This window comes from Triturus cristatus, chromosome 12, assembly GCF_964204655.1.
Source record: "Triturus cristatus chromosome 12, aTriCri1.1, whole genome shotgun sequence".
Taxonomy (NCBI): Eukaryota; Metazoa; Chordata; class Amphibia; order Caudata; family Salamandridae; genus Triturus; species Triturus cristatus.
The window spans coordinates 762,975,329-762,999,521 of record NC_140595.1 but is presented as its reverse complement, the minus strand read 5'-3'; the positions used below and the strand labels follow the sequence as shown (position 1 = coordinate 762,999,521).

The following is a 24,193-nucleotide window of genomic DNA, read 5'->3' as shown; positions in this document are numbered from 1 at the left end:
AGTCTGGAGCAACCAGACCGGTGATGAAAACAATCTTGGCGCGTCGTGTAGAGGGCCACAAGCCGGTCGGCAAGTGGTCGGACAACGCAGTGAGCAACAAGGAGCGGAAGGGCCCCCACGCAGATCTCGGAGATGCTGGGGAGGCAGACTTCGATGCTGGAGCTGCTCAGGGTTAGGGCTTCTCAAACCCTAGGTGCACTCACTCGAGGGTCCCTCGGTGGGCGTGCTAGATAAGCGTCGTGTAGGTTCTGAAGATAGCCGGTCCCGCAGGTCTCGTCACACCTACGACTCTCAGCTGAGCTGATGAGGGAGGTAAAAGGTCAGAGATGGCAGGGAACTCGGGTCTCGTCGAGCTGGGCAGTCTTGATCCGTAGGAGAGACTTACAGCAAACCGCAAGCGCTTAGATGGTGCCTGCTGGTGCAGGGTGGCTACTCCTTAGCCACAAGGGAGAGTCTTCAGAAATAGTCAAGAGTTCCTTTCGTGGAAAGTAGTTCGTGATTCGGAGTTATCCGATTATCTGATTATCCAATTTGGGAAGGGGACTCGCTCCTACCTTTATTCTAAGAAAAAGGGGCTGGCCCGTGACTAGGTTCTACCTATGGGTGGAGCCAGGAGGGGGGTGGTTACACCCCTATCCTTTGTCCGGCTTCGAGCCAGCTCAGGGGCTGGTGTGCCCCCGAAACTGGTTGGAGCCGGGCTATGCACAGTGAGCACCGGGGTGCCACTGGCAATCACCTTCCTTTCAGCCCTGCCTACCTGGGATACACAAACCCTGTCTGGGATGGTGCTAACACCGCCCTCGACAGGAAACCCTTTGTCCAAGCTCCCTTCGCTGGAAGGTCTCCCAGCAGCAGGAGGTCAGACTTGTGTCTGGTGGCAGCATCCATTTTGTGATGCTGAGGCTTGAGTCAACTTTAACCGGGGTTCAAGGTTACTTCCATGTCGTGTCCCTCTAAAAGGGGGGAATGCTAACCCCGTCACCAGGACTGGCGAGGGGTTCGTATTCCCATTCGTATGACACCTTACTCGACATGTATAGGTGATGCGATGCCAAAGTTAGCAAATAACCGCAAGGATTATAATGCATTAAAAGTAGTTGGCCCGCGTCACCATGGAACGGCTATTAGGACTTGGTTCCGCAAGCCGTCGACGGGCTCAGCTCGCGCCAGAGCACCGTCCCACATGATTCCCTGCACTCTGCCTTCAGGATTGTTAAGGCCTGCTATAGGAGTGACTGATAGGAATCCATGTGTCCATTTTAGGGTTTAGGTGTAGGAATACTACACCTACAGCAACGGGTGATTACACCACGTGGCCCCAGCTGTCGTGCAGCCAGTTGTGTCAGATTTGGGCGGCCATTCCGGGGGTGGCATAATACATGCTTCAGCCCCTGGTAGGCCCTGGCTACACCGATGCCCTGGATTCCTGTGGTATGCTGAGACAGGGACTGACAAGGCGGCCCAGTTCCAATTAGTGGATGCACCTAATGTACATGTGTGTTAATTTCGAGAGAGAACAGCTAGGCTGTGGGTCTGATTGGCAGGCCCACAGCCGGAGAAAGTCGTAAACCAATGAAGCAAAAGCAAAAAATCTGGGTGATCATAGGATTGCAGACCCTACTCTCCTACAGTAATGCATTTGCGGATGAGAATCTTGCGACCCGAATGTATGTTACAAGTTCAGTGAGGTGGCCGACGGAGACTGGTATGTGTGAAGACACTGTTGCGAGCGTGAAAGCAATTCAGAATGAGGCCACTGAAACTGAAAAGACCAAGTGGAAAGAAAGCACGGGAAAGTTAGACACGCATGGATGTTGGGTTGACTTGTCGGAATGTCAGAGGTGGATGTTACCGGATGCATATGTGCTAGCCGTTGTGACTATGGCTCACGGCTTGTCACATATTAGCGCTAAAGGTATATGTAAGTTGTTGTCCCCTGTATGGAAGAATGATGGTATTGCTAAATGTGCTGAGAGAGTGGTTAAGAATTGTATGGTATGTTTGATGTATAATCCTGGCAAGGGCACCCCCACTCCACCCGGTCATTTTGCTCCTCCTACATGTCCCTTTGAGGTTATCCAACTGGATTTCATCCATATGGAGAGATGCAATAATTTGAAGTACGTTTTAGTCGTGGTTTGTGCGTTCTCCAGATGGATCGAGGCCTATCCTCTTAAGGATAATACTGCCCTGTCCACAGCGAAAGTCTTACTGAAGGAATACTTTCCTCGGTATGGAATGCCACGGATTGTGTGGTCAGATAACGGAAGTGAGTTTGTGGGAAGTGTGATGCAGAGTGTGTGTAAGGGCCTTGGAATTCGACAAAAATTCCATAGCGCCAATCATCCCCAGGCAGCGGGTTTGATTGAAGGGTACAATGGTACTCTGAAACTGAAACTTGCGAAGATACAAGCTACGACTGGTCTGTCATGGCCAGATGCCTTGCCTCTGGCTCTCTTATCGACCAGGGCGACTGTGCACTCTCGAGTAGGGCTTAGCCCATATGAGATTGTGTTTGGCCGCCCTGCAAACATTTGGGGAGTCCCGAGGCCTAAGGCCTTTGATAGTCTTGAGTATCCAATGTTAATTGATTATCTTCATGATCTGAAAGCTAAACTGAGGTTAATTCATCAACAGGTCTTTGAAGCTTTGCCGGCACAGACAGAGGGTCCTGGACATCGGCTCCAACCGAGTGACTGGGTTGTCACACGCAATTTTGGCAGAAAGCGCAACTTGGAGCCGAGATTTGTGGGTCCCTTCCAAGTATTGCTGGCTACAAGGACTGCAGTTCGGTTGGAAGGCAGAAAGAACTGGGTGCATGCCACCCATACCAAAAAGGTTCCGATCCCTTCACCAGCAGATGATTGGGTGAGAACTGGTATTGCGGCAACGGAAACCGAGACCCCTCTATGTTTTGTGCCGTTTAGTGATGCTCAACCTGTAGGAGACAATACATTGCAGCCGGACACATCTGTTGAGTCGTCAGTTTTGGAGAACTCAAGGTCTGAATTGTCATCTGATCGATTGAACACTGTTTCACAATCCGAACAATTATTTGAAGAGCAGACTCGACCTGGAAGAAGTCGATATTTTCTTCGTTCACGTGACAAAGACTAATAACATTTTTTTGAACTAATATTGTCCTTTACTGTTGCCACGAACATTGAGAACAACTGCATCCTTTACTGACTTTTGAGTTTCCTTTTCATGTGTACTTTTTACAGCCAAGAGATTTTTTATGTTTGTTTAGGAAAACCTATCATCCGGGTTGACCGTAGGGCCGTACGAGTACTTCCTTCTGTTTAGCAGGTTCCTGATACTAGGTCGGTTACTTTTTGTCGATTCCTGGGAACTCCTGGGAATTGATAATCGCTACTCAGAACGAAGTGCATCAAGAACGTTACGGACGGTTTTTAGAGGATGGCGTTCTCTGAGCTGTTGGAAGTAGAAAGGATGTTGGCGCAAAGATCAAAATTGCATAAGATTGTACGAACAAAATGTTTTTTGTTTCAGGTATTCCTGTTGTTTCTGACTGTTTCTATGCTATTGATGGGTGGAGTGTATTTTGGAATACAGTCGTTATTGCCTTCCATTTCACCTACTTTTTCTCCTAAACTAAGTTCTATTACCACCGTTTCTCCACATTCCTTTCATCCTCTGCCCCAACATGAACAGGTTAGACGTGCGGAATTCATGAATAACTCCTTCGTTCAACTCGTACATCAGCATCAGTTGGTGATGAACACTACCAACTGTTGGGTGTGTGGGTTAATGCCACATACCATGGATAGGGGTATTCCGTATTTGGTTCTTCCTTACAGCTCCCAGGGGTCAGCTCAAGCATTCCAAACTATGTTCCGTAGTGCACTAGATTCCTACCCCAGTCGAGAGCCACGTTCTGCAAACTTTGGTCCTGGTCCGTACCACAAGCCTTTGGCGATAGCGATTGCTGATTTAGATAGAGATATTTTTGATGCATCGCTTATTTCAGATGAAGAGGTGCAAGCCTATAAAGTTCTGAGTGAGGCTGAGTATCGTATGTCAGTGGGTGATAGACAGCTTAAGAGCTCGTCTCCAATATGGATCGTACCCCACCTCGGTAATTTCTGCTTGAAAGGTCTTGGTCGAAATCCGAGAGCCCAGCTTGGGAAGAGTGCTTGTACTGAGACGTATGTTCTACCGATGCTCTCTTCCCCTGTTTTCCTGACCGCCAAGGGTACCTATTTCATATGTTATGAACGTGCATATACATGGTTGCCCTGTGACTTCTCGGGTACCTGTTTTATTGCGAATCTTTTGCCACCGACTTTTACGGTTCCCTCAGACTATCACAGACTAGAGTTGTGAGAGGCGTTATTAGCGAAGAGGACACTGCCGGTCAAGAAGCAGGAGATTTCTTTAAGGGTTTCTTGCCATTTTGGGGACCTATGGTTAATAGTAGGAACCTGAGACAGTTGACCCGTGTGGTAGAATCGACTGCTAACATAACTGCAAGTGCTCTTGGTAATTTAACAGCAGAACTTCAGGCGGATAGACTTATGACGTTGCAGAACCGTATGGTTCTAGATGTTGTTCTTGCAGATAGAGGTGGTGTGTGCAAGGTGATCCATTCGAGCTGTTGCATTTTCATTCCTGACAACGCTCCAACTGTTTACCAAGCCATCTCGAAGTTACATAAGATCTCCGAGTCCATACACGTGGACGAAGGTGGTTGGACGCTTCTAGGATGGTTTTGGGGTCTGATATCAACTTGGGGTTGGAAGATTCTGATGATCATAGGGGTTGTTGTAACGTTTCTGTTCACGTGTTGTCTTTGTGTGCAGTGTGGTCCTGCCTTATGTGGCCTCTGTGCTACAACGTGTATAAGACGGCCATCTGTTACCAAAGAGACATTGATGGATAGAATGATGTTCCAGCAAAAACTGAACGATCTGATGAATATCGAAATTGATTCTGATCTCGACTAGTGCTTGCCTACATGAGGGCAAAAGGAGCGTCTGAGGTTCCGTGAGAATCGTAATGACATTTTGGGTGTGTTCGAATATGGACGAGTTTGGTATCTACGAACCGCAAATGACGATTTTAGTGGGTGTACGCGTTTTCGCTACGCTACGATGAATGGTTCGTCTCATTCGTGGGTATGTCCATCTGAACCCTCGGGTTCCATTTTAGATACGGCATCCATTTTGTCTCTTGCCCTCAAGTAGCCAGCGAACGGACACTGAGGTTGTCTTTATGATGAGGGGGATGACACTGTAAGGGCAGATGGCCCCGCTCGAGGCTCATCTTGCCGTGCTAGTCTATTGTTTCAGTCGTGCATGCATTAGGCATGGATCCTTTGATCCTGCAATCGTGCTTCCGATATTGATCCCTACACTCTTTTTCAAGCTGTTGTCCATCCTTGTTCTTCCTTTGCATCTGTTTCTGTCCCTTCTCCTAATTCGTTTACAGTCAGAATGGAATGTGTTTACAGTGGGGATAATGTGTTTTTACAGTTGGGAACCGGCAATGTAACTGTAATTATGTTCCGGGTTTCCGAAAATATGAATGCGACCCTTTGAAGTTTACTGTGGGAACTGAGTTGTAACCTTTTGTTCGCCATGTTGTTCAATGACGAAAATGTGTATAAAAGGAGCGATCCACTTTTGCAATTTGAAGCAGTCTCCCAGAACCTACACGTTGTGTACTTCTTGTGATTTCTGTATCCCTGCAGTAAATAAATGCTGATCTTTGACGCCGCCGGAAGTGTCCCGTGTCTCTGTGTTTTGTACGCCGGAACAGGTAACCCACGAAGGTTTCAGGTGTTGTCCCCTGGCACCGCTGGGTCTTAGAATTGCCCAGTCCTTCACTATCTAACGATGCAAATCTGTGAGCTAAGTGTACAGGTTTGCCAAGTGTACAGTTTGTAAGCTTTCGACACTTGCTTTCAATATATCAAACAATGGAACTAAAGCCGTGTTTTATTACCTATTTTTGCTATGATAAAGTCATCTTGATCCAGCCTGAATCTGTCCCACGCAATGTATTTAAATCCCCCATGTGCAAAAAATGAGAGCAATTGTCAATACCTGTGCTCCCCAACAGAGTTGTGCACACTCTGTTTTTGTCATACTAGTGCCCAGAACCACCCACCTCTCCCTGTGTAAAAAGCTCCATTCCACTCTGGATCCAAAGAAACATTATCTAAGTACTCTCTTGGGCGTGTAACTGGTGGATGACATGATACCAGTTAATTTAAGAATGACTTTGATTAAGACGGTTGAGAAGGAGCAGTTTCGACTGTGGGTGTTATGTTGGAAAAGTATTGAAAGCCTATTATGCCATGTTAGAAATGGGGGTATCTAGTTGGCAATGGCTTGCACCTTTGTCCAAATAAGGACCCTTGCTTCTAGTCTGGATAAGGAGGATACACTCCTCAATAACCCCTTCTCGCCCCCTTGGTAGCTTGGCACGAGCAGAAAGGCTTATCTCAGAGGCAGTGTGTAAAGCATTTGTGAACACATACAGTAATACAGTGAAAGCAATACAAATGGACACCACACCAGTTTAGAAAAATAAGTAATCTTTACTAAACTTAACACAAGACCAAACAACAAAAATCCACAATACTGTAATAAAAATATGACTTTAGAATGGTAGAAATAGCTTAGTTCAATGTAGATGGTAAAAGTGACACTTTACTCTCAAAGTACCTTTAATGCATCATGCAATACAAACAAAAGGGTCGCAGGGAAGGTGATGCTTTGGTTCCTTGCTTTGGGGGAGGTGATGCGTCGGTTCCTTACTGCAGCGCAGGGGAGGTGATGCGTAGGTTCCTTACCCAGAGAGGAGGTGATGCGTCGGTTTCTTACTGCGTTCCGGTTACGATGCGACAAGATGGTGCCTCTATGCAATGTGATGATCCAGTGGGATGAAACAAAATGGCGTCTTTGTTGCGATGCGCCAACATGGATGCGATGCGTGCACGCCCAACGGCCGTGCAGCGACTCGGTACACTTTTGAGCCGCGATAGGCCCTGCGACACACTTCTCCGGTGATGCGACGGCAACCTCTTCGGCGGCGACATGCTTCTCCAGGGATGCGACGCGCTTCGTCGGCGATGCGACGGAGAACTGCTGCGTCGGTGACACGCTTCTTCAGTGATGCGACGGCAACTGCTGCGGCGGCGACACGCTTCTTCCTCGTTGCTTCGTGCTCCCGGCTCCCAGCGACACGCAGTCTCCAGAGGGCCCAAAACAACAGCACGCACCACACTGCAGGTGGAATTCCTAGCAAGGAAATTATGGGGGAGCTGGTGGTGAGGTCTTTGTGACCCTGAGACTTCAGAACAGGAGGCAAGCTCAGTTCAAGCCCTTGGAGATCTTCCTCAAGATAGTAAAAGTTCACACAAAGTTCCTTTTCTCCTTTCCTTGGCAATAAAGTAACCACTGCAGGCCAACTCCAAACAGCAACAGCATTGGGGCAGTAATCTTCCTTCAGCTTCTCCGGTTCTTCTCCTTGGCAAAGGGTTCGTCTTGATTTCCAGAAGTGAGCTAAAGTTCTATGGTCTGGGCCCCAATATTTATATTGCAAAAACCTTTGTCCTCTGAAGGCAGAGGGTGTCTGTGCCCAGCCAAAACCAGTTCTGTCCTCCCTGTTGCAGCTTCCTGGCAGGAGGTGGAGACAGCATTGTTGAAAGCAGACCTGGCCCAGGTAGCTGAAAGGAAAGCTCCTCCCTCTACTCTCTATTCTATGAAGGCTTAGGTTAGTGAAAGAAAATCTCTCTATTCAATGCAGTTCCTATTCAGCCCAGCCCTGACCCATCAAACTGCTGGAGCCAAGGCCCCATCCAGTCCCCCTGTCACTCAAAAACCAGACAAGGAATACACAAACCTAGCAAAGGCATGCTGGATGGTTAGGCAAGAAAATACCTACTTTCTAAAAGTGGTATTTTCAAACACAGAATGTAAAAATCGCCCACACTAAAATATGTATTTTAACATTCTGAATTCAGGCATACTAAACTTTATTTTCCATCTTGTTCCTAGGGTCAGTTAGGATTATAAGATGTTATAATCAAACTGCCCTTTCTGGCCTAAGGAAACAGATAACCTTGCAATAGTGAAAAACGAAATTGGCTGTAATTCACTATTAGGACTAAGGGTGCACGTCAATTTCCGTTCCGCTCGCGGAAATTGCGAAAATTTGACATTTTCACGTTTCGCACGGAACGTGAAAATGTCGAAACTTCCGCGATCCGCGAGGGACCGGAAATTGTCGCCTAGGCAGGTGTGCTTTCTCCCCATATCTACTACCGTCAACAATTTGCTGTCATCCTTGATGGAGCTCTGTGCATCCATGAGTTTCTCGAGCGCAATTCCCGTGTAGTTCCTGACACCAGGAGGTTCTGTCTCCTCATCTGCTGCTCTGATCTGTCTCTGGCTCTTTATAAACTGCATTGAGGCCCCTCCCGTTTGGCCCCACACCCCCACCCCAGTGGTGTGCATCGTCTTCCCGCCCTTTCCCCCACTATGATGGACAGCTCACTCGAGGGACCACGGCACCCGGCGGCGCTGTGGCAACGTTACAGACACACATGGTCGCTGTAGACAACTCTTCTGGCCCTTTGCACAGCTGTAGTGTAGGAAAAGCACTATACATTTACCCAACGAGATAGCGCTTACTGATTAGCCAGTAGAAAGTACTCCAGTTGAGTAGAGGTATTGCACAAAACGCTGGCATCTTCTTGGGTAAATATGCAGGGCAGGATTCATTCTGGCACGATGCTCCTGTCACAAAAATTAAACCTCAACAGGAAGCACTTGCAGATATAAATAAAGCAGGTGCCCTAGTTGAACCTCAAATTCAGTAACGCAATGTAATCAGCACAAAACATTCATGAGCACGGTCCAGGCTAGGCAGGTGTGCTGTCTCGCCATATCTACCGTCAACAATTTGCTGTCATCCTTGATGGAGCTCTGTGCATCCATGAGATTCTCAAACGCAATCCCCGTGAAGTTCCTGACACCAGGAGGTTCTGTCTCCTCATCTGCTGCTCTGATCCATCTCTGGCCCTTTATAAACAAGAGGCATGTGAACTGCATGGAAGTCCCTCCCGTTTGGTCCCCCACCCCAGCGGTGTGCATCGTCTTCCCGCCCTTTCCCCCACTATGATGGACAGCTCACTCAAGGGACCCCGGAGCCCGTCGGCGCTGTGGCAACGTTACAGACATACATGTTCGCTGTAACCAACTCTTCTGGCCCTTTACGCCTCTGTAGTGTAGGAAAAGCACTATACAATTACCCAACGAGGTAGCACTTACTGATTAGCCAGTAGAAAGTACTCCAGTTGAGTAGAGGTATTGCACAAAACAGTGGCATCTTCTTGGGTAAATATGCAGGGCAGGATCCATTCTGGCACGATGCTCCTGTCACAAAAATTAAACCCCAACAAGAAGCACTTGTATTTGACCTTCAACTCGGGCACCTGCTTTATTTATATCTGTAAGTCTTACAGATATGAATAAAGCAGGTGCCCGAGTTGAAGGTCACATTCAGTAACGCATTAATCAGCACACACAAAAATCTCTGCGATCATGCAAAATTTTGCGTGATCGCAGAGATTTTTTGCCGTTTTACGATATTTTGCGAAAGGCCCTTTCGCAAATTGCACCCACCCTTATTTAGGACATGCCACGCACATCAGGGAATGTCCTACCTTTCACATACAATGCACCCTGCCCATGGGGGTACCCTGGGCCTGCCTTAGGGGTGACCAACATGTAGAAAAGGGAAGGTTTTGGGACTGGTAAGTGTGTGCACTTGCCAAGTCGACATGGCAGTCCCAGACTGCACACAGGCTCTGCAATGGCAGGTCCGAGCCATCGTTTACAAGCTGCTTCTGTGGGTGGCACAACCTGTGCTGCAAGCCCACCAGCAGCATTTAACTTACAGGCCCTGGGCACACATGATGCACTGTACTAAGGTCTGACAAGTAAATCAAATAAGCCAATCAGGGAGTCACAAATCCATAACTCAATTTGCAAAAGAGAGCATTTGCACATTAGCACTGAAAAAGTGCCCAGAGTCATAAAACCACCAACAACAGGTCAGAAAAAAGAGGAGGAAGGCAAAAAGTTCAGGGATGAACCTGCAAAAAGGGTCAAGTCCAACATGCCAGCATTGGTTGCGCAAAGGAAGAAAAGTCTTAGGAAATGTTTGATTGGCACAACTAAAAGATGTCTGGCCTTCCCTGTGTCTTCTCATAGGTTATCTCACAGAATTTCAAAGAACCAGCATTATGTAGGCTAGATTCTAAGAGGTGAGTTAGGGGGCTTGGGTAGAGAGAAATATTAGCTCCCTTTTAAACAAAGTTATTGGAAATGTTTGGAAATGAGTAAAGTATGCCAGGCTGCTGCACCCATGGAGTAATATGTTTACGGTTTTTAGTTACACTGTTTACCATAAGTATTTTGGCAATGAATGATACCGCTATAAAAGACAGGATCTCAAATCCAATTTGCTCACACTACCTGGAACATGTCAAATATGGGCAGACACATATACTTTCTGCAGTCTATGGCACCTGCACATTATGCGCAATATCGCAGGAGGAACTATGGACCGTAGTATGCGAGATATCACTTGGTAATCCTTTAGAATACATTTGAGTATGTGTATGACTCAGATAATATGTGACATTTTGATTAGCTAGGTTTGTATTGTTTATGGGACTCAAGCCATGCGAGTGGTACCCTTTGGAGATGGAAGGAGAGCATTAGGTCTGGATTGCAAAATCATGCAGCAGATTTGTAATGAGGCACAGTAAATGGGTGACGTGTTTGGGCCACTAACTAAAGCTATCATCTCTGTAAATGGATTATGGTGCCCGGGACATCCCCAGCCTATGGTCTTGGTAGATGCTAGCTCCATAGGAGCTCACCCAGAATAGGTTTAGCAGCCCAATTCCAGAGCACATGGCTCACATTATCCATTTTGTAGATGAATGTACCCCAGTTAGTAGTAAGAAAGAAATTCTCAATTAGTCACTCAGAGGCACAGGCGTAGATTCTGTAAGCCTGTTCTATGCACGCTATGGCTGACCCAGCACTGTATGGCTGCGGCGACACACTAGAAGCATAACAGGAGCTGGTAGCCCGGCATGGCCCGTTTAGCGGAAGGCTTCGTTCGTAAAGTTTGAGATCTGTTTATAGGGATAGGGAAAGGAGATGGGCAATAGGAGGCTTGGATGTGGATATAAAGCATGACATATATTCAGTGTGATGCCATGAGTGAGCAATATGGATCTCATTTTACCGTATTATGTGGGTGCCTACTGGATAAATAATTGTAAAATATTCATCTCCAATAAATGTCTTAGTACCAGACTTACGGGAAATGTCCAAATCATGGTGTGGCTTTACAGAGCCAGCAATATAACAAACGCATCTTTAGCACGCATTCCTTCAGCATGCAAGTCGTAACAGCGACTTGCTTTAGGGGGGCGCATTGGTGGAATGGTGTTGGATTTCAAGTTTAACACCTTCCCTACTGTTGCCCAGACTTAAAATAGAATAGTAAATGAAACCATTCCAAAATCCAGCGTCCCCCAAAGGCAAGTTGTTCTAACGACTTGAGTGCTGAACGGATTAGTGCTAAGGACGCATTTGTTCTAATGACGGTGTTCCGAAGGCATGCGTGCTGAAACTCATGCGGAACACGTCAGACATTCAGACTGACAGAGCATGTGCTTTTATGAGCAACTAAATTGCTTGGTTTTATTTTGGGAAGTATTTTGATGGTAATCATCATCCAATGTACTGAGCAACAGCTGGGAGAGAAACAACTCTTTGTAGTTAGTGAGATAACCATATCAAAAGGAAACCATTATAGTAACACCATATCTGAACAAGCTAAGTAATGGACCAGTGGGCTTAGAGTAAATAAAATATCCAGAGCCACAAAAGAATAAAATCAAAATACCCTAGAAGAGCATTAACTGATCTGAAAACGTGTGTAGACCAGATTCATGCATAAGAAAGTAACAGCTGGATTTCAGGGGCGTCTCTCCTGTCAAAATGTAGAATAACCATTGTAAAATGTTTTTAAACATTCAAGGATGACTGCCCGTGCATGTCCACATGGGCATGCCCAGAATCTTTCTGCAAATTTTCTTAATATTCTTATTCTTTACGAAAATCTGTTCAATGACATAGAGAGAGGAGGCATGCACTTCCATGGTTGCCGCATTTAAATGGTATTTCTTAAAGCATAAGCAAATCCACTCATAGATGGCTACAGCGGATGCGTGCACATCGACGGCAGCCATCTAGGAAATAAAATCAATCATTGCTTATTGAAGACCTATGGCTTTACCAATGCTTATTTTAATTCCTTGCTCTCTCTAAGCAAAGTGGACTAAGTGATAAGTCTGCATGTTGCTTTTAGTGGGGACATAAGCATGGGTCACTGAACACACATTGCAGATACACGCAGACACTAGGTTACTACTCCTGTTGGGAGACACAAGGTAGCCACATCTGGCTGTTCCTCAACAGAAACACTCTATACTGTAATGCTTGCTCCCTAACATCCTGTCATAACCTTTCATCTGGAACTTGAATTTGTAAATTACCATCTCCTATGCCATCTCCTATGTCTCCTACGCCAACAACACCCAGCTCAACCTCTCTCTCACCAAAGAACCCAACATCACTAGACAGAACTTCCAAGAAGGGATGAAAGCTGTCACCACCTGGATGAAGAAGAGCTGCCTGAAACTCAATGATGAGAAAACAGAACTCCTCATCCTTGGCTCCACCTCCTCCAAGTGCGATGACACCTGGTGGCCCCTGCACTCCGAAACCCCCCACCTCAATGGACTACACATGAAATCTCTGCATCCTACTTGACTCATTGCTCACGATGAACCACCAGATCAATGCCGTATCCTCGGTCTGCTTCAACACCCTCCACATCCTCCAAGAAATGTTCAGATGGATCCCATCGAAATCCAGAAAAATGGTCATGCAAACCTCGTCAGTAGTAGACGGGACAACCGCAACGTTCTCTATACCAGAATCAACAAGAAACTACTCCGCAAACTCAAGACAGTCCCGATCTCCACAGCCAGACTTATCCTAGACCTCCTCTGTTACAGCCCCATCACCCAAAACCTCAGCGATCTCCACTGGCTCCCCAACAAAAAAAGAATAACCTTCAAGCTCCTCACTCATGCATACAAGGCCCTCCACAAAATCGGACCAGTGCACCTGAACAAACGTCTCTCCTTTCACACACCCAAGAGACACCTCAATCAGCTGACCTCTCCCTAGCCACCATCCCACACATCTACAAGAACAGAACAGGAGGAAAGTCCTTCTCCTACCTCACAGCCAAGGCCTGGAACAACCTCCCCCTCCCTACACTGTTCCAGTTCAGGAAGGACCTCAAGACCTGGCTCTTCGGATGACCCCAACACTCTACGGAGCCATCGCCTCCCCCCATAATGCCTTGAGACCCTCGTGGGTGAGTAGCTGTGCTTTACCAACCCTGATTCATTGATTGCTTGAACTTTGTTTGCAAGAATAAACCTTTTTTTTAAAAGTGTTTTTGTAAAGAATACATTTTGCAAATGCATTCTGCACAGACTAAAACAACACCTTTAGTAAAAGAATAGCAGTATCTGTTCCCTGCAGAGTATTTCTTTCCCTGCTCGATTAAATTGTCACACATCATTTTGCAAATGTACAACTCACAAACTCCAATTGTGATGGATTTTTTACTACTATTGTGATTGTCATTTTTTTTTCAAATTTCTATAATTTGCATAATGTAACATTTTGTGTGAAAGAAAAAATATGAAGATAAAAAAATTTGATAAAATCGACAATGATTTCGGAAAAAAGAGCAATTGTGTTCTTTGCAGTATATGTCTTTCACTGGTCTAATTATTATAAACATTAAGTTTTGTCGATTTACAACTCTCAAATTTCCAATATTGTATGATTTTTGTCTGCTAAATCGTCTATTTAAATGTTGCAAATTTATTGGAATAATCATAGTACTTTGAACAATTTGACACATTGTGTGAAAAATACACTCGTAATTCACCCACAGCTACTAAACACTGGGGGGCATATTATCAACAAAGTGGCGAAGAGAGGCGTTAGCCATCGTGGCTTAACGCCTCTCTTCGCCACTTCAGAAACGCTAGGCTGCACCATATTACGAAGGATATGGTTCAGCCTAGCATTTCCCCCTGCACTGGCGATAAGTTTTACAACTTATCGCCAGTGCAGGCACCCTTGCACCAGAGTGCAAGGGTGTCTGCGAGCTGGGAAGGTTTGTTTATGTACAGGAAGGAGTTCCTTCCTGCACATAAACAAACATTAAATGCAATTTGTAACTTACGTGTGTGCTGCTTCATGCAGCACACATGTAAGTTACAAATTGGCATTTTTAAAAAGAGGGTTCTTCATGTACAGGAAGGGACACCTTCCTGTACATAAAGAAACCTTGGCATTTTGCTTTTTCCACGTGTGCTGCACAAGGCAGCACACATGGAAAAAGCAAAAACGAGGAGAAATGAAGCATTTCTCCTCGTTTCGCCACCTAAAGACCAGAATTTTTCTGGTCTTAAGTTCGGCGCTGCCACCTATTATCGCCAAGCGTGATAATAGGTGGCAGCGTCGAAGTGAATGGGTGTTGCGTAGGAACGCCCACCGCAACACCCACTGCACGCCCGCTTTCACGATAAGTTTATTTTGAAAGGGGCCCTATTACCAAGGCAGCGTTAAGTCAATTAACGTTGCTTTAGGCCACGTTAATTGCCTTAAGGCTGCCTTGAACATAGGTCGATGCAAAGATCGCTGCATTATCGTCAGAAAAGTGCCGATAACGCGGCGATAAGGGGCTTGATAATATGCCAAAGTGTTTGGCCATTCCATGAAAGCAGTTTTACAGTCTCATACCTGAGGATATCTGTACAGGCCCAAGATGCGCGCGAGGAGAATTGAGCGCGTGGATCCAGACTCCCCTATGATGACTGCAGGTGGCAACCCTGCCTGGCACCTGTAGTTCGGAATTGGCTCCTTTTGTCCTGTGAGAATCCACAAGCACCCCTCAAGTGCGCGTTGAAGCATTCCACACGAGTCGTACATCTGGAACCCCAGGGTGGTGTTTGGTAACACATTGTGGTTGTTGTTAATCTCTTCAATGGCGTACACCATAGCCTGGATCCATTGGTAATTCTGGAGCCCAAACCTGGAATAGGCAGAGAGAAACTCCATCTCATTGGTCACAGTATGATTTTACAATTGGATCTGCGCCAACTTCAGAGAAATATCACAGTTCCAGATGTCTCTCCATCACTACAGCAGTCGTGGGTTTAGATAGTATCAAGTGTTTCAAACAAAGATGAAATTCTTCTAAGTTTTGCTTTGAAACACTGTTCCTGTCTTTGCAGTAAGTGATACATTCCCACTTCTGTTAAGTTTACATACCACAAATATTAATTGCATATATCAAGGAATACGATGATTCTCCAGCTTCTCTGGTGGTGCACTTTAGCAACACACTACACTCATTTTGCAACCCTCTGAACCTCCGATTGCAAACATTGGGATATATTACCAGAAAACTGCCGCTAAAACGGCGATAATGGGCTTGATAATATGCTCTATGGAATTCCAATTGAAACCCAGGTTAGATGTCCGTCAGATCTAACATGGGCTTCAATTGGAATTCCATAGAGCATATTATCAAGCCCATTATCGCCGTTTTAGCTGCAGTTTTCTGCCGCTAAAGCGGCGATAATTTTATCGCCTGTCTTGATAATATGCCCCCATGTTCTGGTGTCAACATGGGCTTATATTGGAATTCTCTGTGGCATATTATCAAGCCCATTATCGCCGCTTTAGCGGCAGTTTTCTGCCGCTAAAGCGGCGATAATTTCAACGCCGTGCTTAATAATATGCCCCATTGTTATCTAAATAGCATGTTCTCTCTTTGCTCATCTTTCTAGTAGGTACTGTTGTGCTCCAGAAGAATGATTCAATACTCAGTGTCATGTCCGTGCTTATTTTGACGATTATAAATCATGCATTCGTGGTGCTCTCATCACTTTAATATGCAGGTCTTTTAATCTGAGATTACAGATGAAGAAATATATATGTAATACAGTGCGGGCTGCCACACATTACAAGGATATTGCGAACCACAAGGAGAATGAAACAAGAGTTCCTTTCTCCGATGAATGAACTCCCAATATTTCTCAAACCCCCGACAAGCATCATCATCTAAAGGAACATTCTAGAAGCTTGTTGCTGGTTATTGTTAGTGATGTAGGACAGGGCAAAGAGAACTGCTATTTCCTACTCATTGAACGGCCCCCGCAAGCTCTCGGAAATCCAAGGTGAAAAACCTGTATTGATTAGAGTGTAGTAATGCACATTTCATCCTGCATTTACTGGGATATTTGTCCCCGACCCTTTTTTTCACAGTGAAAATGCCTGGCACCAAGGCCGTGCCAGGGTTAGCAGAATCGCTCACCACCATATGCTGTGGTCCACGTCATAATAGGCAGCTGCTGGGTGCACTGCCCCCTACGGGTCTTTTCTGTGCAGACATACGGCTTTTGGTGCATCATCCTCACCGGGGCAGGAGGGGGTTCTGAACCCTGTAAAATCACTCTGTCCTGATGGTCTCCTGCCCCACTTCATAGCTGACGCGTTTTCAGTCTGCTTATGTGAGTAATTTTCATTCGTTCAATGCGTTAATGTGTGGGATTTCAGTGACTTTTATATTGCACTTTGAGGCACTTTATAGCAAGCACAACAAGTCAGTTATAATATTGGATGAGATTATTATCAGAAAGGACTCGTTTTCTGGGATATTATGGACTAGAAACTGCCTTAGAAGAGCTGCAATGCTCCGGAAGTGTTTATGCAAGACTGTAACCTAACATTTTTAGTTCTCGCCTGAGCCAGCGCAGACGCTGCAGCGAGACATTTAGTTAGGGCTTGTAAAAGTGCTGCCACACGGCCTAGCGCATGCATTCACGCACGCATGCACGCGCGCAGCCGCCAGCTTTTAGTGCCCTGGCCTCTCCTGCTTTCGCGCGCACCACGAGCATGTATTTTTTTGTGCATGCGCGCGAATACAACCCCCGGGCTTGTTTTCTTTTGCTTCTCCCCCTCCCCCCACCCCCACATATCGCATCTTGCGGCCGCTCGCGCGTGACCATTGCTTGTTAACCCATTCAGTGCTGGGGTGTTTACATTTTCGCTTGTTCTTTATCAACCTTATTGTAATACACAAGGAAAACATTTCTTGCTTTCTAGACACAAGTTGGTGATTGCGATAAGTATTTAGGATTTGTAGTTGTTCATAAATGTCCACCCTTCCTCAACATCTTACGCTTTCTCAACAAATGCAATAAAAGGTGGTTAAAAATGTGTATTGTTTTCTTTACCTGGCAGCAACAAAACCTGCACGCGTATGGTACATAAAGAAAAGCCAAGGATCTGCTTGGATAAATGCCAAAGCTCTGTGGGCTGTATTGGGAAAGTGGAAATGTGTGCAGTAACATCAACATAAATAGAATGACAGCATGTCCATAATAGTTACGCACGTGAGTTTATTTGGCCCCCAAAGAAATGATGAATGCCTGTCTCACGTGACGCGCAAACATTTATGCCCTAAATACGAGTGTCTTCTTAATTCCACTGGGTCAGTGACAGCAGTGACCAGCTCCTTTGGAATTATGACATCCGCAGTGTGCTTCATTGGATCTGTTTAATTTTCACTAACTCATTCTTTCTCGTTCACACTCATCTGTACTCACTCTAACTCCCATTCACTCATTTTCACTTATTTTCACTCAGTTACATTCTCTCACTGCCACTCACTCATTCTCACTCACATTCATTTTCGGTCACAGTCCCTCTCTCTAACACGCTTCATACTCATTTCATATTCATTCTCTCTCAATCACACTCACTTTCCCTTCACATATACAAGCATCTTCACACACACAGACACCTGGTCCCACTTACACAGGCCCGTTCTTTCACACAAACACACTCTCCCCTGCCTGCACAGACACAACGTACATTTAAAGAATTTTATTTAACTTACCTTGGCTGTCAGCAAATGTCATGTTACAAATCTGGAGCGCACAAGGGGTCTGTTCAAGTGTTCTTGCCATTGATTTTGCCATTTCAGAGGTTAGGGGATTGCAAAGGCAGTGCCGGGTGTTGCAAAGGGCAATCCAGAAGTAGAAAACGTGACGTGTGGCCAACCCTCATCAATGTTCATCTGTCCATTCCCTCATCTCTCAGCTATTCTTTCTATCCTGTTTGTCTTGTTACATCTCTCTTTCTCTCTAAGTTCCCGCCCCCAGTCTCTCTTTATCATTTTCCTTATATTAGTCTCCTACACTTCCGATCTGTACTTTTTCTTTCTCACCTGTCTCTCACCTATCTCTTCTTTCTCCCAGATGTCTCTTTTTACCATATTGGCTGCCTCTTTCTAGACTTTTCTTAATCACCTTTGCCAAACCTGTCTCCCCCTCTATTTCTACCGCCCTAGGAAGTGTCTTTCTCACCTGCCTGACCCACCTTCCCTCCCCTCTCTACAGTCTCTTTTTCGCCTGTCTCTTATGGCCACCTCTCTCATCTGATTCGCCCTCTCTCAAATCAGTCTATATCTATCTTTCCAACATCTCCACACAGACACATGCCCACACATACATGTATTTTCTCTGTGTTTCACCTGTCTGTCGTGTCTTCTTCCTCTCTTCTAGTCTCTCTGTTGTCTCTGTTCGTTAACTCCTTTTCTCTCTCGCCTGCCAGACCCTTGTTATTTTCTGTTTAAAAAGCACACCATCTTCACAACATGCTGCAAAGACAGCTTAGGCCAGAGCCATCATTTCAGGAATGGTGGCAACATTTTGTTTCATTTAAATATTTTATGGATTCTAAATGTTGGCAAGAGGTTTAACAAGCATTGGCAGTGTTTAGCCTTGCAACAGTTGTTGTTGCACCAAGAATATTGTGCTGCATAGCTAAATACTTATAAGGTCCCAAAAGCGAGACCTATTGGCTATGCCAATGCTTGTTCTACTGTAACATGACCCACCTTGAAGTTACGCTGCATAACTAAATGTTCTTTCTACTGTGCACCTCATGGCCCTGTGCTGGGAAAAGATACTGTACCGAAAGGGATCATGTATGATCGTCACCGGCGGCCCATAATAAGCTTGCACAGCAGCAGTCATTGGTGGCTCACACAAGCAGCCACAGCGCCTGAAGATGTGGACAAGTCCCAGCTTTTTTCCAATCTCACCCCTCTTTACTTCCAAGCTCTTCCCTTCCCTCTCACCTCGATCTATCTCCCACACTCATCTCACTCCTCTTCTCCCAGCGGTGATTTGCGTCTTCAGTGTTCTTTCCTCATTCCTCAATGTCATCTGTCCTACTGCATCTTGCTTTGTCTCCACGTCAATTTTCTCTCTCTATTCTCCTCTTCATATTTTCTCTCTCTTCTTTCAGTGCACTCTCTCCTTCTCCTATGTCTCTTCCTGTCTCTCTTTTCCTTTTGTCTCGGTTTAAGTCCCTGGTGCTCATTACTACAAAAATGTGTAAAAATCTTTTTCTGAGCCCGCTCCTGGCACAGGCGGCTGCTGTGGTGGGGGGAAGAAGAGCGGGCATCATAGAGCTGGGGCAGGGGCCCCATCGGGCCCCCATCTAGACATGCCACTGATGAGGGACTATAGCTGTCAGTATAGAGAAGACATGCCTGCTTATCAGTCAACTGTAGTGCATGCCAATATTCGCTCTATGCAGTAATGCAGTAATGAGGAATCTGGAACATTGTGCATAGTGTCAATATAGGCCAATCACCCCAACTTGGAGACATAGCATGCACATCAATAACTGATCACAATAGACTTGTTTGTGGGAAAACATTTTGCTGCAGGTTTATTTCATACAAGAATTATGCCAACGAGGTGTGTTAATTTATGAGCAATCCCTCGCAGGCAGCAGTGACTAACCTAAGCTGCCCTGCCCGCCTGATAAGCCAACTGCACCATGGCCAACCCAATCGGTGCTACCATTTTGTGGGGTTCATCCCCCATAAATAGAGTGGACCACCAGTCCACCCCTTTACTCACGCCTTTTAAGGGGCAGAGCGTGTCTAGGCAACCCCCGGTTGCTCAGGCTTACAACAGCCCGAAGGACTAGCGGGGCACCGTTGCTTTCCTCCAGGGTCCTGCCATAAAAACTCATGGGGTTGTTTGGCTTCTGCACCCCTATTGTGCTCTTGAAGAGGGTACCCCTATATACCATTCATCCTCCGGATCGCCCTGTAACTCCACCTGCAACGCAAATTCACAAGTTAACATGTTTGTTTCCTGGCTACGCACCCCAGCCGGCACGCTGGTATGCGGTAGGGAGGGAGACGGCATGACCATGAGGAACCAAAAGGACAGCCAGATGGGCGGGTCAGGTATAAGTACCTTGCTCCCACCTGCACATGTGCCAGAAATGACGCATGATTTCTATGCCGGACTTAAGGGACCCACGGGGAGTCCGTGACACAAGAAAGGGTTGTGCCTAATGTGCACTAAGGTGGCCACCCTCTTAGGTGGCACACTGCATGTGCCACCTCAGCCTCATTACTCTAACTGCAATGAGTGACACTTGGTAGGGCTGGCCCTTCTGCCTCTTCTGTTAGGAGTAGTGATTATGTATAACTGCTACGAAGGAGGACAGTGTTGTAAAAGGTGTTAAGTTGTTAGCTGATTTATATATGCGTTAATGTTTCGAGTACTTCGACAGTGTCATGTTGAAGAACCAATGTGGACAGCGATGTGTGCCATACAGAGTGTTTGATTGGAGGATTTTGCAATATACCTATATTGGGCTATGAATATTGCATATAAGGTTTGGAGACAACCAATAGTTGATGAGGCCTACCCAATGCAAGAATTATAGAGCTCGACATCTAAACAAACCCCATGCTCTCATACAGAAAAAGACACTGAAGAAGTGGTCCCGAAGAAGGAGTGAATTATCGAGGCCGCCGAAACGTGCGTTGACCGGGTGTTGTGTTATACCCTGCCCAAGACACATTGATGGGAGACTGAGGAGGGGTCTCCTCTTTGTGTTATTATGAGGATTTCTGGTGGAGGAGGGAGTAGTATTTGGAGTTCCTGCTTTGAGTGATTGCTATGAATGTGTGATAGATTGGGGTTTGTGGTTTTGTTTGAACCTATTGTCTTTTGAATATGATGACATTGCTATGATGAAACATTGTGTTTTTCACTATTTTGAATGTACATATCAAGGAAGTCGGTGTATGTTACTGTCATGAGGTTTCTATGAACAAATCAAAATCTTGAAATAAAAAGATTTTTTGAAATAATGGGGTTAGTAATGAATCAAGATTGGTTCTTTGTGAATACACCGGCTGGCGAGTTCATGAGTGTATATGTTCATGTGATATCCCCTGTGCCTTAAAGGGTGATAGAGGGTACCCTTCAGTGATAGCTCCTTCTCCTGCCTCCTCCAGTGCGCAGGCTGCCTGAAGATCACTGGGCCAGGGTCAAACCCTTATCTTGTGCCGTCCAGAGGAATGACCCTGCTCAGTGTATACAGGCTTCCTTTACAATCTATACATCAAATGTGCAGAAGCAGTGCAGGGCCGTCAAATGCCATAAGGCTATGGGCTAATGCCACCTCTGCCCTTCCACTGTGACGTCCCTTCCCATGCACGCGCACACGGAAGAGTCGCACCTGTTACCTCCCCTCAGTCTTGAACTCTGCGACCATTGACAGATGTGCCCTGGCACCGCTCCATTAACTCACCTCGAGACTCATCTGCAAGTTTCCCCCATTACACACCCACAGTCAGCATGTCGGTGTCCCTAAGCACCCTTCCCTTCCCTTGGACAAACTTGACATTCCCGCACGAGGTCTCCACAAAACTGTGCCCCTAAACCCTCCTGGACCGCCACCAACACCTGAGCGTTGTCACTCATACATAGTTAAAATACAAGACCCCTTGTTACCCGAAGTTGTTCTGTGCTTACCTCTGGCAGGTGGGCGGTGCCGGCTGGTCTTGGAAGGTGGGCTCCTGCTGTAGGGCTTCTGTGTGGAGGAGGAAGACCCCACCCAGCAGGATGTCTCCGTCCCTTGAGAATCCGCTCTCTTCGTCTCTCTGCAGCTGGCACCCTGGCATCGCGCCCGCGGCCACACAGACTGGCAAACAAAAACATGACAGGAGGTACACGAGCGCACGCTGGCAGAGGGGAGGCCTGGCACAAGTCCTTGTGGGCATGCTGTACCAGGGCTCTGTCCGGAGCTCTTGGGTTAGAGCTTCGAAGCAGTCAACAGGGAGGAGGGCTGCCCTTCAGGGGAAGCTGCTGGAGGGGGAAGGGTTCTGGGGCACGGCCGTTTATGTTCCTGTAATTCAAATGCATCATCAATACGGATTTTCTTGTCTATAAAGAACCGGCCGGCCCGAAGAGGGACACTGCAGCATTACATATAAACGTATATTATACAAGTACAAAGGGTAATTAAAACAGCTGGCCTGGTCACGATCTTCACTAAATTAGACACGTCTTCCTAGGCTTGCGGGCCTTTTCAGAAGGGGCGTCCCAGGGTGGTGGGAACACAGCTGGTCACCGTTTGACCTATCCCGGAACGGGTTTCTTTGACCTCTGAAGCGATGCTAGACTCAGTCGCCGCCCTGCAGACTCGTAGGTCTGTGAGTTATGCAAGTTGCAGACTTTTCCGTGCCAATAACAGGCAGGAAAGAGCTCAATGCCAGATCACGCGACTGACGAACTAAATATATGTTTCAGAATCAGGCCAGACGCTTGAATAAAAGTATATGTTTAAGGCAAGGTTTAGAAAAGGGCAGGTCCTGACGAGCTGGCCCTTCTTGAGCTGTGAGACGCGGCACGTGCTCCGACGCCACCTTCTCCTGAGATGTTATTGCTGCACGTCCAATAAAGTGCGCTTGCTCATGGACACGCACGTGCAGAAACCCCTTTTATAAGTAAGCGTGAGTCCCCGAGACAGGGATGGGCGGGGCCGCCGCGACCGGGCTCAGCGCCGCGACGGGGCTCAGTGCTGCTGACCCCGGAGAGTAAACACCTGAAGGGAGGGGCGTTCAATGCGCAGATGTGGACGACCTTGGGGACCAGGAACCAGAGCGGCATTATCAGCTGCATGGAGTCTGACAGGCCCTCCGAGTGCTCGCAGGGAGGAGGCTGTCAGGGCTTCCATATACTATAGAGGGTGTACTTTTCCTCACTTAGGCACAAGGCTGTTTTAAGTCCCGCCACCTGACCCCGTTTGTTTTTAATCGCTAGACTATACTGGCTTAATGCGTAGGAACGTCCCAATTCTCGATACCCCCTTGCTCTAGTTTTTAGTTTGTGGTTTGTTCTAGTGGATACATATAGAAGTCTTCCTCCAGTACCCTCAGGTTGTCCCTGACTCCATCGCCTTTGGGCTCAGGGTAGCGCGCAATCCTCCTGCTGCCTCTTCCGTTTAGTCCCTAGTCTGACATTTGTCATTTCGTAGCTGAAAGCCCTGATTTGCCTTGTTGTTGACATCCCTCACCGACTTGGTGCATGGGGCATCTAAAAGAGCAGCTCTACAGTAGGTGGTAGTTGTTCACATTAACCGTACAGCCACACAAACAAATATAAGGCAATGTGCAAAAGAACATAGGATGTAGTAGCACTGGTGGAAAGAAACTTGAGGGGGCCCCCCTCCAAGGCACGTGGAGGTGACCCTCCGGACTCAATCAAGAGCTCGCCAGACAGAACATTCTGCTGAGGGGGCCCCTGGATCTTGGGAGTTGCAAATTGTGTCGTTTTACTAATCGCAATTTGCGACTCGCAAATTGGAATTTACAACAGAGTCACAGTCACTGTTTGCAATTCCTAAAGGGGTCACACATTTCATACCTCATTACTATTCATGAGGCAGGTGCAATTTGCGACCTCATTAGGAATGGCTAGCACTCCCAGTGATGGTGGCCTGCTGGGGTCAGCAGACCACCATGTCTGTGACTGCTTTTTAAATAAAGCAGTTTTTTATCTTTTAATGCAGCCCGTTTTCCTTAAAGCCTTTGCAGGCCTTATCTATCTATCTATCTATCTATCTATCTATCTATCTATCTATCTATCTAT

The 24,193-nt window shown here is 46.5% G+C and overlaps 1 protein-coding gene across 1 annotated transcript in view; it reads right to left on the bottom strand.

The window, feature by feature from the left end:
* Positions 1 to 22,454, bottom strand: part of LOC146782750 (extracellular calcium-sensing receptor-like) — a 107,207-nt gene extending 84,753 nt beyond the window's left edge. Inside the window, exons 1-2 of the mRNA XM_085637821.1 lie at positions 22,076 to 22,454; positions 14,952 to 15,243 (exon numbers count right to left, since the gene is read on the bottom strand). Of these exons, the coding sequence (XP_085493947.1) occupies positions 14,952 to 15,243; positions 22,076 to 22,323 (540 nt within the window). The 5' untranslated portion in view covers positions 22,324 to 22,454. The remainder of the gene's footprint in view (positions 1 to 14,951; positions 15,244 to 22,075) is intronic.
* Between the last annotated feature and the right edge of the window lie 1,739 nt (positions 22,455 to 24,193).